This window comes from Dermatophagoides farinae, chromosome 1 (genome assembly GCF_024713945.1).
Source record: "Dermatophagoides farinae isolate YC_2012a chromosome 1, ASM2471394v1, whole genome shotgun sequence".
NCBI lineage: Eukaryota > Metazoa > Arthropoda > Arachnida > Sarcoptiformes > Pyroglyphidae > Dermatophagoides > Dermatophagoides farinae.
In genome coordinates, this window is record NC_134677.1 from 3,728,622 (window position 1) to 3,744,609 (window position 15,988).

The following is a 15,988-nucleotide window of genomic DNA, read 5'->3' on the forward strand; positions in this document are numbered from 1 at the left end:
ATTTATTTTTTCTCTTTGTTTATTTCAGGATGAATAGTATTTATATATTCTTGTGTATGTGATCGCATTGTCAATTTTTTTTATCGATTCGGGTGTGTTTTTTTCAATCAATTGCAGATGATGATGATGATGATGATGATGATGAAAATCACCATTAGCTAACTAACAGTGTCCGTATGTGCGTGTGTGTATGTGACGTTCATATAATAATGGTTTATAATGATAATGATGATAACAACAATGATGATAATAATCATCATCATCATCATCATTGATTCTTTCCTTTTCATGATGATGTTTGGTTATGTTATCATGGTGGTTGTCATCATTGATAATGAAAGAATTATTACTTTTTTTTCGCTGAAATCTTATTCGTATCGACAACAAATAATGATAACAATCATAATAAAATGAATGTAGAATTTATTTATTGGTTTTTTTTTTTGCTTTAGTAGTTGAACTTTGCCTGTTTCATTTATTGGTGATGATGATGATAAAAATAATCGAAATTGAACAAGGAAAGATAATCAAAATGAACAAATACAATATTTTTTTGTTTGTTTGTTTGTTTGCTATTAATTTTAATCAGAAAAAAAAGAAAGAAATGAACAAATTGATTTTGATTCGATTTTTTTTCTCTCTATACTATTGTCACTTTTTGTGGATTCCGATTCCGGATCCGGTTGAAAGACAAAACATTATTGGTTGATAATATTATATTATAATGATAGAATATTCTATCGATTCATTAATTAAGTTTTTATTTTATAACAACGAATAATGTACGACAAGGTCATCATAATTAATTATATATTGAATATTCCGTTGACAATATGTTGAATGGTAAAAAAAATTGCAACTTTTTTTTGAAAAAAATAAACACTTTCATTTCGTTGAATTTTCAAGTTGTTCAACAACTAGAAATTACATCCGACATCATTATTGAAGTTTTTTTTCATATCTTCTGCACCATCATTGAAAATTTTATTTATGTTCCAGACTCTTACTCTGGCTTTGAATCACACAAGCACACACACAATCCTTATCGACTGATGGTCTTTCAAAACAATATAACAATTTATAAAATGTGAATGTTAATGAGAATGAATTTTTTTCCCGGACCTTATACATTAACTGATCGACACGATCAACCAAGTAGAAACCAAAGAGAGAGAGAAAAGTTTAATCAAATAACACTGTTGGCCATAAATATGATCGTGGCATATCTTTAATGATTTTTTGATAATAATCGTTGCGTTATCAGAAACGAATTCCTTTGAATAGATGCCTAACTTTTTCACCACATCCGCCATGAATTGTGGTACTGCACCACGAGCATCGAATAATAAGCCATAGTTGCTTTTGCCATAAAAACACATGGAACAAATATTCGGGTTTTTTCTGGCCGCATCGTTCACCAAAAATCCAAATGAAATGTATGATGTTGTTGATATTGATAAACTTGTTATGTAATCACTATGTTCATATGATACACACACACACATCACATTGATGATGTTAAGGTAACGATTGGTTATACATACACAACTGTTTATATAATAACTAAAATTACTTTTTTATATTAATAAACAACCAAGTTGAAATTATTTTTGTTATCATCTACAGTTATATAATGCAATTGGCGCCACAAATATTGACTTTTTTCTCTGCCTCTTTTTTCCGTATACATAATGTTGATGTGGTACTACCTAACATTAGTAGAGTATACTATATTTTCGATTTTTTATTTTTTGGAATTTTCCTCAAATAACTTTACGGGTTCCATTTTGTAGTAGATGTGTTTCAAACAAAATAATGATGATGAGAAGTAGTATAATGGGTAAAATTGTAATAGCAAATCGATTTTTTCCCATTGATTACATTAACATTGGATACACGATTGATTTATTTTTGTCACCTTGGTCTTGTTATATATATATATGTTCCTGGTATAATATAATTCTGTTTTATTTTTTTACACTGATATTCTAGTCAAGAATCACAGTGTGTGTGTGTGTGTGATGAGTGATCCAAATTGGAAACATTTTGTTGTTAAGGTAGAACTACTGGGAAGTTTTTGGGGTGGTGATGATAGAAAGAAAAAGAAAGAATGATAGTTAATCCAGATATTCTGACTCTATTTTTGTGTGTGTGTTTGTGAATGTTTTTGGAATAAAAAAAAAGTCAACAAAAAAAGTCATCATCATGAAAAGTCATGATAATAATTTCACTTCTCTTATTCTCTATTTAGACATTCTTTTGTCGATTATATAAAATCACCTATACATACTATACACTACATCACGATTCTATTCAGTGTTATAAATTATAGTAACTGAAATGGAAATGGTAAACATTTCAATCGAATTGCGATTCTTTTTTTTTCTTTTTCTTGATACATGTAACATTCATTTACTTTGTAAAATAAAATGAGGATATTTTCTTTTTTTTTTGTTGAAACATAATTGTAAATTCTGTTTTTGTTTGGTTGAAACACTTTGTATGCTTGGTTGTGTTTTTGTCGTTGTTGTTGTTGTTGTTGTTGTTGTTGTTTCAAAATCTACAATCACATCCATTGATGTCCATGTTTGTGTTTGTTTTGAGATTGTATGTGTGAAAAAAAAAGTTCCAAAGAAATATAATTTGTCGCTATACATGTCATTTCAAGTGTGAATGATCTAATTAACGAAAATAGATAGATAGAACAATTTTTGTAAGTCGACACGTTGGATTCATTTAATTCAATATGAAAGTATGTTACGATATGATCATCATGATCATGATCGAATAATGTGATAAAATAATGAGTGATGGAACAAGTTTTTAGGTTTTTTTTTTCTTCATAGCAAAACTAAATCAACATTCGAATCAACCATTGATAGTAACGTTAATGAGAATAAATTGTGTGCATAAAAAAAAGCAATATGAACGTGATTTTGATGATGTTGGTGAAAAAAAAGAAAAATTCTTTAGGTACCAGTTTTTTTGTTTCAAATCAAAGAAAAACCAATCAAAGAATGATAACAATTGGATATCCGGGTTTACAATTAACATATTTACCATCATCATCACCCTTGTGCATTTGAATTCATTCATTTTAGCTTACATTTAGAGATGTTAGATTTTTAGTCTATTGTCTTATTTGATACTCATACATAATAACTTGATGATTTCCCATCCGATAGTTTAATTCTAGAATTTTATTTCGTTTCGTATTTCATATATTTTACTCTTCAATTATAATTTTTTTTTGTTCAACCCATTTATCATGCTGTCATTGTTTTTTTTTATTTTTATTCTTTCATTGATCGTTTTTGAGTTGTTAGAAAAATTCTTTTCTTTCATTATGATTTTTTTTTATGGATCATTGTATTGTTATTTATGACAAGCCATTAAGTGTTAAAAGTAGCTCTTTTTTTTATCTTAACAATCGTTTGAGATACATTTAAAAGAGTTTTTTGTTTTTGCATCCGATTTTTTTTTGCATATATGAAAAAACTATCTTCTAAAGAATCCATCCATTCGAATGTATTATACTGAATGAAACAAGAAAATTTCGTCATCATTTTTATAATTAGTAATATGGAAACTTGTCTGGAATCAAACCCACACACACACACACATTAGTGAGAGAAAGAGAAAATTCTTGTATGTGAAATTCTAAATTTAACGTTCCAATCAGTTTCAATCAATGAGAGTTTTTCTTTCAAAGTTCAGATTGGACTTTTTTTCCTACACACTATTGTGAAACCAATTGACGAAATTCCAATACACCATTCAATCAACAAACAACATTGCCAAATTACATATTTGCAGTTGTGCGTGCGTGTGTGTGTGAGAGAGAGAGATTTGATTTTTTTTTTGATCAAAAATTCTCAAGAAAAAAAAACTTTTATTTTTCTATCATTCTATATTTGATTCTCTCATCAGAAAACATAAATGTAGCCAATTATGAAGAAAGAAAAAAAAAGAAAAATTCTCAAAACACAAATTTTAATATTTTTCCATTTCATTTCTTTTCATTTTTAGATTTCAATCATAATCATCATCATCATCACCATAATCAATTGCCCAAATTTTCAATCAGATCAAATCTTATGATTTTACTTGAAGAAATTTCCATTTATTAATGCCGAAACGAACAACAAACAAACAAATAAAAGCCTAGAATTTCAATCGTTCAATCATCATTCTAGTTGTGTGCCTATATATTTCATATGATTTGTTGTTCCTTCGTCAGCCAATATTGCCAATTTCAACTTCAAAATATGTTGCCATCATTTTGTTATCATTCGACTATTTCATTAGCAATCATTCATCATATTAATAGTCGATTATTGATCAACTAATCAATTTCATTCAATCATATGACCGGAATAATTTAACGTTAAAATTTTTCAACAACAAAAAAAAATTCAACATTACATGAACGGCAAAACTATACGCTGAACCCGGTCATCCCGGACACAGCCCCATTTAATTGAAGCCGACGTAATGACAAAATGCCTGGCGGTCGTAGAGGTCTCGTTGCGCCTCAAAATACATTCTTGGAAAATATTATTCGTCGATATAACTCGTTGCGTAAGTTTTTTTTTTTGTTTACCGTTTTTGTTTTATTCTATCTAATAATTTGTCTATCATGTCAATCGATCTTGTTGATTGTTTTTTCTCGTTTGAATTTAATCAATTTGATCATTCAATATATATGTTTCCGTGTGTGTTTATTGTATAATTTTTTCACTTTATCAAGTAATCTCTTATTACTTTGAAAGATAAATTACATATATTGTCTTGATGACAAATTGAATGGGAGAGACTAAATTCTAGACTGTTTATTGTTTGCCTGTAGCAATAATAACGACACACACACACACACATAGACAGACAAATGACTTTAACGATAGCTCTATCCATATATAAAAGAATTTATTCTGTTTGACTTTGTTTTTTGAAAAGAAAAAAAAATTCTGCCCTATGGTTATTATTCTCGATTTTTATTTCGTAACTTTACTTGATTTATTTGATCAGTCGATGATAATGATGAGTAGTCTAGTTGAGTACAAAAAATTATATTAGATTAAAGACCATAGTATAGAATGATGAATGAATTTATTGACTGAAATGTTCTCATTCTTTTTCTCCACTTTGGAACGAATGAATGAATGAATGAATTGATGGAAATTGTCATTGTTATACCAATTAATGAACATTTTGTCTGAAGAACTTGAACATAAATTGTTACTTGAAATCAGTATACGTCGATCACTACATATTCAATAGTGTAAAAATTCTTTATCAAAAAAAAAATAAGGTGTCCATTTCCTTATGAATAATAACAATCATTCAAACAAATAAACAAACACCAGAACAATAATATACAACACCTTACAACACATTTATACATTTATAGTTAAAGTTGATTTGTTAGGAAAAAAAATGAAATAAATATCCAGGTCAAATTTGATATATCAGAAGAAAAATCATTTTCATTGTACCTAATACCTATACATACACACACACACACACGCAATATTAAAGGTTTGAAGGTGTATTATTTTTATTCTTCTTCTTCTTCATCATTGAGATTCGAACCGAATTTCAACTTGACTATTATCATTATTGTTATTATTATTAGTTTTCTCGTTTTCATCATCATCATCAAACAATCACACTATTTATACTGGCCAATTTTTTCCTATGACATGTCTTATAACACTATTTCCTTGTTTTTTTTCTCCTACATATGTGTGTCAGTAGGTAGTTGGATAGTTGTTGTTGTTGTTGTTGTTGTCATTGATTAGAGCTGAATTTAATTTCTAAATAAATGAAAATAACACCATTGTTTTTTTGTTTTGTTTTTTTCTGTTGATATTGATGATGATGATCCTATTAATCATTTTTTATTTTGATTGTTACTAAGCCAATTCCATATGATAATAATAATAATGGGGAATTTGGTTTGGCCAACAACAAGAAAAAAACCAATTCATTTTCAGATTTTTTTTTTTTGTTATTCCACGATAAAAGTATGGTCTATTGTTTTGTTCATCATCATATATCTATTATTAATTTATAGTTGAACGATGATGATTTGACCATGTCCGATATTTGTTCGTATGTCTGTGTTCGTTGAGGTTGAATATTTTGATAATTTTTGATTTTCAACAGATATGTTGTTATTCTTTCGTTACATTTTATTATTTTTTCATTCGTGAGAGAGAGAGAGAGAGAAAAAAAAATACCAAATTTGTTCTTGGATCACATTGTATATTATCAGCAATAACAATAACAGTATAGTCATAAGAGAATGCAAATGCAAACAAATGGAAAAAAAAGGTTTCTACAATGTTTGGATCCGAAAAGAAGGGAAAAGATCCTTAGAATTGAGTTATAATCATTATGTTAGAGAAAAAAAGCAATGATTCCATTCGGTTTTGGATTCCATAACATTGGTATTCGTATAGAATTGTAAAAGGTTTTCGTAAAAATCTTTTTTTCTTTCATTGGAACTCTATCATTCATCATTCGGTAAGTCCTAACTAGGAAAAATACATAAGACAAATCAACGAACCAAACGAATGAACGAACGAAAGATAATAATCATGATAATGAGAGAAGATTTTCGCAGATTTGTTTGCTTTGGTATTTGAAAAAAATAAGATTCTTTCGTAATATCGCCGTCTTATATCATTATTATCCTTTTTATAGCCATTTCGAATTTATGGCAAACAGAAATGATGATCAGTTTATCCGATTACAAACACATAAAGAAAGCCATCTGTTTGCGTGTGTGTTCATCGTGAAATAATTTGGAATTTTGTTGTTGTTGTTGTTATTGTTGTTGAAACCATCGTTTTGAAAGAAATAATTAAAAAAAAAGAATGAGAGGCCTTGAAAATCTGCAAAGACTATCCATTTCTATTGAATTGCACCGATACAATTGATTAATATTTGATGATATATCATTTGATGGCAATGAAATATCGATTTTTTTTCTTTCATCAACAATCACACACACACACATGTATATGTTAGAGAAATTGAAGAAATATTTCCCACTTCATATTCATTGAAAATTTTTTATGGAACCCTAAGAATTATTCTATATTATTATTACATAATTATTCTAATTATTACTCATATCTGACTTTCTCAGGTATAAAACCAAAAAAAAAGAATATATTTAGCACTGTTTCTGTTCCATTATTCACTAGAATTCATATTTCATAATGTGAATGAAACAAAAAAAAATTGGAAAAATTACGAAAAGAAAATTGAAATTATTATGGCATTTATTAATTTTTCATAACGTTTTTTTCCCACTTTAAAAGTGAATCTTAGGTTTTTTTCGGAAAAATTGCTTGTGCTATATATTTAATTTATGATGATTACTATAATGATGATGAAGATGAAATTCAAAAAAAAAATTGACAATCACTACTCATTTGCCAAAGGCTGTATGTGAATTTCATCCATTATGGGATTCAAATTTGATTCAATTTTCAACAATTTACATTTCCATCATCGTCATCATTGGTTTCAATTTTGTGGCTAAATGAACTATAGGAAATTTTTTTTTTGCTTCACACTTATTCTCTGATGATGATTGAATTTTAAATTGAATTTATTTCAATTTATATTCGTGTGTAGAAATGTGTGGGGCTTGTTTGTGAAACCAAAATGAAACATTGAATGAATCGAAATAATTTTTATCATTTTAATGGTTGGATTCAAAATCAGTCATGGAACACAAACACACACAATAAAACCAATCAATCATTGATATAATGGCAGTTTTTTTTACAGATTTTTGCTTCAATTTAAAAACTTTATCTTAATCAGTGAAGACATAGATGATGATGATGATAATAATGACAATCAATGATGAAATATGAAACAAAATTGAATCGTTAACAAAACAGTGAAAAAACAATGATTCCAGTATAGTTTTTTAGTGGAATTTTTTCAATTCATTCATTCTTTCATTTCAATTTTTTTTTATTCTATCACAAACCATTGTTCTATTATTGCTGTTCTGTTTCTTCAATTTGCTTTGATACACGATTTAGATTTTTTTTTTTGTTGTAAAATGTCTGCTTTTTTCTTTTGTTTTTTTTTGTTTTGAATTTTTCCATTATTTGAAACAGAATCAATGATGGACAGAGACAAACTACTGGAAAAAAAGTTTGAGTTTGGCTGAGATTTTTTTTTATTTGTTTTTGACTTTTTGATTTTTTCAATTTTTTTCCCGATTGTCCATTCTATTATGTTTCACAATGATAACTGATGATAATAAACAAGTGAAAGTCCATTTCTTTTGTTTAGGCCCGTTATAAACATTGAAATCCAATTCTCATGTGGATTTTTACATTTATTATTTTTCATTATTATGAAGAAAAACCATTTCGATTCTTATGGACTGAATGGTTTGTTCACAATTGTAATATGAAAAAAATATATGTCACATGTGTGTCCTATTATCATCAATTCAATCATTTCTTTTGATTCAAAACAATAATGTAAGAAGTTTTTTTTCGAAAAAATAAAAAAAAACTTTGAAACGTTACTGTCTACATGAACATTATGATTAATTAACATTGAAATTTTTTTTCTTCTTTTTCTAACCCAAACAAGACATCCATCTATTTTATATATAAGTATGCTATACAGTGTGGTTAAGCATTTTTTTCACGCTTTTTTTCATTATCACAATAACCGAATACTGATGGTTTTTTTTTCATTTGGAATTTCTAGTTGAATCTATTTTTTTTTGCCACCATTTCTCATCATTCATTCAACATTAAACTCTTTAACTCTCATGTTACCTATACAACCACAACAACAACAACAACAACTTTGGATTCTCTGTTTGGTTGATTATTCACTGAAAGAATTTTTTTTTTATCTAACAAAAGTTTTTTTTTGTTGTTTTCTTATTCACCCGTTTTGGTGTTTTTACCCGTTTTTTTTAGTTATTCTGGCAAGTTTTCTGTGCATAAGATTATATTTTTGTCTTCTTCTTCTTCTCATGACTTTAGTATTTAACTTTAATGTTTTTCGTTTTGTTGTTGCTGTTGTTGTTTTTTATTCTTGATGTGAGTAGATTTTATTCGCTTCAACAAATAATACCAACACACGAATGCATCAATTTTTTTGTTCTTTACTATCTTTGATGTTTTACCAAGAAAATGAATTTTTTTTTTTTTTTTTTTTTTGGTTATTGTTATTATATTATTTTAAGCTCAATAAATTGTTCGAATTATTGTCTTTTTTAAAAAAATTTCGTTGACGATGAAACGATTTTACTTTTATTTTTTTCCTCTTTATGGTTTATTATTTCGTTTTTTTTTATTCTCCATAGGTCTCTTCATCATCATCATCATCATATAGACAGCGCAACAACAACAACAACAACAAAGCATCATTTTTTTTATCATCGATTTCTTAACTTTTGTTGTTGTTGTTGTTGTTGTTATTCTATTCTTTCCATTCTTTTCTTTTCTATTTTTTTTTTAATAACCAGATTATTATTAATATTTATTATTCCTTGTTGTTTATTCTACAGGGTATGTGTTTACATATATTTGTGGATAAAATAAAGCTTTATTGATCAAGTATACGCAGATCATAGATCCCAGATACTCGATGGATAATGATAATTTGGGATGGGTTTATATACTAGATTACAATCAATTAGAAACATTAATTAGGTTATAACATTCATTAAATCAAAGTCGAACATTCCATTTAAAATATTCAAACATCACAACTTTGATCATTAACATTCCAAAACAATCATGTTTTGGATTTTAAATATTACATCCCCTTGCTCAAGAGAATGCTTCGGCCAATTCGGGTGTGGTTGGTATTTCCGCTATTTGGCTCCGTTGTCATAACAGCAATGATGTTTCCAAATTCACAATAATCAGGTACAGCATTGGAAAATATTGTACGGATAGGGATTGAACAGGTTGATACTTTTTTGGGGACTTCGGTTGATTCAGCAATTTTGGACGGACGACCCAGAGAAAATTACAATGCGAACAAATTTTATCATTTTTTTTCATTTTAGACAATCCTTTCAATACGAGTTGAATCTTCTTCATTACATTACAATAAATCATCAAATTTGTTTCATTTTTCACATAATTTTTATACAACTTTTTGACCAAATTTTTCTCGATGCAATTAACGAAACATTTTCTTGAAAACCAAAAAAAACAAAATAACAACAACAACAACTTTGGATTCTCTGTTTGGTTGATTATTCACTGAAAGAATTTTTTTTTTATCTAACAAAAGTTTTTTTTTTGTTGTTTTCTTATTCACCCGTTTTGGTGTTTTTACCCGTTTTTTTTAGTTATTCTGGCAAGTTTTCTGTGCATAAGATTATATTTTTGTCTTCTTCTTCTTCTTCTCATGACTTTAGTATTTAACTTTAATGTTTTTCGTTTTGTTGTTGCTGTTGTTGTTTCTTATTCTTGATGTTAGTAGATTTTATTCGCTTCAACAAATAATACCAACACACGAATGCATCAATTTTTTTGTTCTTTACTATCTTTGATGTTTTACCAAGAAAATGAATTTTTTTTTTTTTTTTGGTTATTGTTATTATTATTTTAAGCTCAATAAATTGTTCGAATTATTGTCTTTTTTAAAAAAATTTCGTTGACGATGAAACGATTTTACTTTTATTTTTTTCCTCTTTATGGTTTATTATTTCGTTTTTTTTTATTCTCCATAGGTCTCTTCATCATCATCATCATCATATAGACAGCGCAACAACAACAACAACAACAAAGCATCATTTTTTTTATCATCGATTTCTTAACTTTTGTTGTTGTTGTTGTTGTTGTTATTCTATTCTTTCCATTCTTTTCTTTTCTATTTTTTTTTAATAACCAGATTATTATTAATATTTATTATTCCTTGTTGTTTATTCTACAGGGTATGTGTTTACATATATTTATATATATATGTATTGTCATGATAAAAGGTTTTGCTTTTTTTTTTTTTTTGTTTTTGTTGCTACTGGTGGTGATGTTACACAATATATATATATATATATATTGTCTGATCTATAAGACAATATATAAGATACAACAACAACATCATCAGATGAGAAAAACAAAGACATGAAAGAATCGAAAAGAGTTCAACTTTAACAATAGACAAAATTCAATCACAGTCGAGTTTTACTTTTTTTTTGCTGCTGTTGTTTTCTGTTATTCTGTAAAGATTCTCTTTGTAGAAAAAAAATAGGATCATCATTAATGGCCATGTGATCATCATAATCATATACAGTTTTTTTTCTGATAATAATAATAATAATAATAGCAATCATAATTTAACTGAAAGCATTCTAAACAACAATAGTATATAAGTTATACTTAGTTATTGGATATTTGAAACTAATTTTTTTATTTCACCATATATGGCTAGAATAATTTATTTTTCTATTCTTTTTGCATTCATTCATTCATTTTTTGATAATGATTTCGTCTGTCAGAATATTATTTGAAAGATTTTCAAGCCAACATTTTTTTTTTGTTGTCATCACCCCTATTCTACATAATCTTGTTTATCTATGTTTTTCCTTTCACAAGAATGAAATTATATCATAATGTCAAGTTTTTTTTTTGTTGTTTCATGCTTTTTACCTAATGGTATTGTCTGTTGTTTTTCAAGTTATCTCATTTTTTTTTTTTTTTTGATATAACATGACACACACACAATAACAACTGTTTAGATTTGTATTTTATTTCATAGTGAATCAAAATGATAAAATGTTTTGATCTTTTCAAGATGAATCAATTTTCTATCAATCTTAGATTTTGATATAAATTATGGCATATATTTATGTATTCTTTGAAAAAAAAAATATTCAACTTGTAAAAATAATTGAATATACAGTATGGATGCATAGAAAAATGTCAAGTTTCATTTTAATTTTTCATTATTATTTTGATTTAGCTTTTTTTTTATCAAGTTAAATCTATAGTATCTACATTCATACATATTCAGATTACATTTAGTCATAATATTATATATATCTTGTTGTTTGGTTTGTGAAAAAATTATTATTATATTAATTATTATTGTTGGCTCGATTTGGCTCTCGATGAATTCCAAGTTTAATTTAAATTTAGAACACTTTCTATTTCTTTTTTTTTTTTTTTTTTTTTTTGGTGATGAAATTTGTATTTTATGAAGAATTAAATTCTCTTAGTCATAGGGCTTATAGTTACTATGCATATACAAACACAAACACACTCCACATATATTCGATTTTATTTTTTATTTTTGTTGTTGTTGTTTATTCGTGGAATGGTTAACAATGGTTTAAACATTCTCTGCACACGACATGTTCCACATATTTGATTTTTTTTTTAAATGAAACTTGAAAAATTTAATTCTAACTTGCAGCAGACATCCTATGGAGCAAGAATCCAATTTTCTTGATGCCTAGTTGTCTTTAGAGAAAGTGAATGAGAAAAAAAAATTTCATTGTGGAAAGTTTTTTTTTTGCTTGCAAAAACTACAACAAGTTTAATATGAATTAGTTTTTCACACACCACATACATACATGCACACACACAAAAACATAGAACCAGAATTCGTTTATATGTTTTTTTTGAACTTTTAAATTTGGTGGAAAATAAAGTTTATGAAAAGGAAATGGCCATCATTACAGTGGCCAGAATAAGATGAAAAAAAGAGGAATCGATGTTTTTTTTTATTTCTGAGTTAACAAACTTTTTTTTGTGGGCGTGTGTGTTTCACATCGCTTTCAACACAGACCATTGTCAATTTTTTTTTTGTTGTTGTTAAAATTTTATTGACACTTTTTTTGTTGTCAAATTTAAATTTTTTTTTTAATGTAAGTTGTTTGTGTGCACATGTGTAGACATGGACTTTTTTTTGATTTATTTTCTTTTCTCTTCCGTAAAATACATTTTTTTTATGTTAATAATTCTTGTTCTTTAAAATTTTCTCATTTTTATTTTTATTCTTTTCAATAGCTGATTGCAGTTTTTTACTTGCCAATGCCCAGATTGTCGACTATCCAATTGTTTATTGTTCAGAATCATTCTGTCGTATATCCGGCTATAATCGTGCCGAAGTTATGCAGAAAAGTTGCCGTTGTACATTCATGTACGGTGAGATGACCGATAAACAAACTATATCACGAATCGAACAAGTATTGGATAATCATGTTATTGAACAATTTGAAATATTGTTATATAAAAAAACACGTAAGTCAATTATATATATCACATTTATTTATCTTTCATTTTTTTTTGCTTCGTTTTGAAAATTTTGCTTGTTATATGGTTTTGGGTTTATAAAAAAAAAAATTTAAAAACATTTTACATTAAAATGTGTGTGTGAAAAAAAAAATGGTTGACAACGCTGGTTTTTTCTCGTTTCTCTCTTAATTTTCATTTGCTGAGTGTTTATTTAATCTATTTGTTTTTTTTTGTTGTTCGTATGTGTGTCACAGTGTGTACGTATTATTATTACATTTGTTTTTTTTGTTAATTATGAAAATCAATAAAAATTTCACAATAGGCTGCCTTCAATATATAATCACCATCACCAACATAAACTGCATCAATCAATTGACAATTCTTGTAATTTTTTTTCCATGCATACAGATATTCTGCATGCGTGGTGGAATTTGATTCTTTATAAATTGTTTATAACAAAATTTTGATAATTTTCATAAAATGACCATTATCATCATCATTTGATATATTATTATTTTTATTTCCAGAACAACGGTAGCAAAAAAAAAAAATAAAATAAAATGAAACTCCATTTCACCATTTTCATGATTTCTCCTGAGAAATCTGTTGATGAAGTGTCTTTGTTTTTTTTTGGCGTGAAAATTTTTTCGTTTTTTTTTGTTTGATTTCCTCCATTTACACAAAACACTAGCAGCAGCAGCAGCAGCAGCAGTTTAGGCCAAATTGTTTCATTTTTTATTTCGTTTACTCTTACAAACAGAATATCAATATCATGTTCATCATCATCATAGGTTGGTTGGTCAACTATGTTTCTTGTATTGTTATTGTCATGTTTGTTTTGTTGTTGTACGACGAAATTGGATACAACATATATATCTCATGTCAATTTGACATCAAAAAATGTGCTCGAAAAATTGCTTTATTCAGTGTTTTTTTTTTGTTCTAAAAGAATCTTTTTGCTCTCAAACGTATTTTTCCTATCCAATTTATTCAATCACATATATATATGTATTGCGACCACTTCCGACCACCAAACACAGCAGTAGAAAAAAAAATCGATCCATCAGCCAATACTTTTTGATTTTCATTTCAATCAGAAATTTTTTTTTTGTTGTTTCAATTGTTTTAGCTTAGTTTTTTTTCTCATGATTCTTGGACACCATCATCTTTCTCATCAAAAATTGTGAAATATTTGATATAAGCTGAGATATTTGATTGTCTTCTTATGTTAAGGATCAAACCATGTATGTATGCATGTGTGTGTGTGTTTGCGTGATCACAACAAATATTTGTTTTCATCTCCATTTCCATTCTCTATATATATAAATATATTTTTGTGTGTGTGTTCAAAGATGATGGAAAAAAAATTCATTGTATATAAAGCTAAATAGATCTTTATTTTCTATCTATATGACTATAAAATGAATATTTTGTAAATATTTACATACATACAAACACACACACACACACACATTCACACACATGGAATCATTGAGAATTGAAAAAAAGAAGAAAAAAATTCTGAATGGTTATGGATATTTATTACCATTATCATTCATCTATCCATCCAAGCCTTTCATACATTGTTTTTTCTATTCTACATTGTTTGTCTGTTTCTATGTATGTCGCACCTTTGTTGTCTAGTAGTGTTTTTTTTTTAGTGTATACTACTTCATGATGTATATTCTGGATATATACAAGCAATATATCGAACGTCAATTCCTATTTATACTATCCATCATCATTGTATATCAAATTGATGAAAAAACAAAAATTATTCTGAACTAATTGGTTTGGTTAGGTGTTTTTCATTTTCATGATCAGCTTTTTTATCATATCATTGATATTTTTTTCCACTATTTATCATCCTCATCATCATCATCATCGTTTTCATTGTGTACAATCAATCGTCATATAAAATGTGATGATGATAATAATGACAATTTATTTCATGAACCATAGAATAAACAAGTTACCGCCCATCAAATATTTTTTTTTTAATGTAAACATTGCATAATAATCTACATAACAATATAATATATAGATGAATGTTTAATTAATATCATACATTCATGATATATAGCTGTTCATCATATCTATAGATATGTATTTTTTTCCTTTTATTTTATTTATTTTCTTTTTTATTTATTCAATTTTCAATTAAATTTTTTTTGTTTTGTTTTCGGAAGCTAATAATTCAACAAAGTTATAGAATTGTCATCATCATCAACCAGAATAATAATAATAATAGTGGATGATTATCATTTTTTTATCGTCTCAATCAGTCTAATGCGTTGAATACTTTTGAAAAATATAAATGTATATAATTTTGTATCCGCCCAAGTTTTTTTTTGCAGAATTAATAAATAGTTTGATAGAATTTGAATGTTGGTTTAATTAACACTTTTTTTTCTGTAAAATTGAATAATGATTATATGATGATAACAATGATAGCAAATCCACTGAATTCTATTTTTATTACTTATGATAATAATTTCATTTTATTCAGTGAATCGAGATGATATATTCAGATTTTTTTTCGTATTTAAAATAATTCTTCTGGTGAACAGTGTGTTTTGAAAAAAAAAATTCTCAAATACTCATTCGTGATTTACATAAAGATTTTTATCTCCTGAATGACGAAATATTCCGACTTTTATTTCAAATATAATGATAATCATACGAGTTATTAAAAATTCATTTCAATCCAGTAAAAAAAACCAAATCTAGTTTTCAAG

General features: G+C 26.9%; 1 protein-coding gene across 3 annotated transcripts in view; it reads left to right on the forward strand.

The window, feature by feature from the left end:
• The window catches only part of LOC124492557 (potassium voltage-gated channel protein eag), a 44,611-nt gene that overhangs the window by 11,242 nt on the left and 17,381 nt on the right, over positions 1-15,988 (forward strand). For 2 of the 3 annotated variants that reach the window (XM_047055476.2, XM_047055475.2), the window contains exons 2-3: positions 4,030-4,581; positions 13,023-13,256. In XM_047055476.2, the coding sequence (XP_046911432.1) occupies positions 4,503-4,581; positions 13,023-13,256 (313 nt within the window). In that variant the 5' untranslated portion in view covers positions 4,030-4,502. Of the gene's footprint in view, positions 1-4,029; positions 4,582-13,022; positions 13,257-14,435; positions 14,495-15,988 lie in introns of those variants that run through there. The other variant, XM_075729619.1, reaches the window with a different exon arrangement.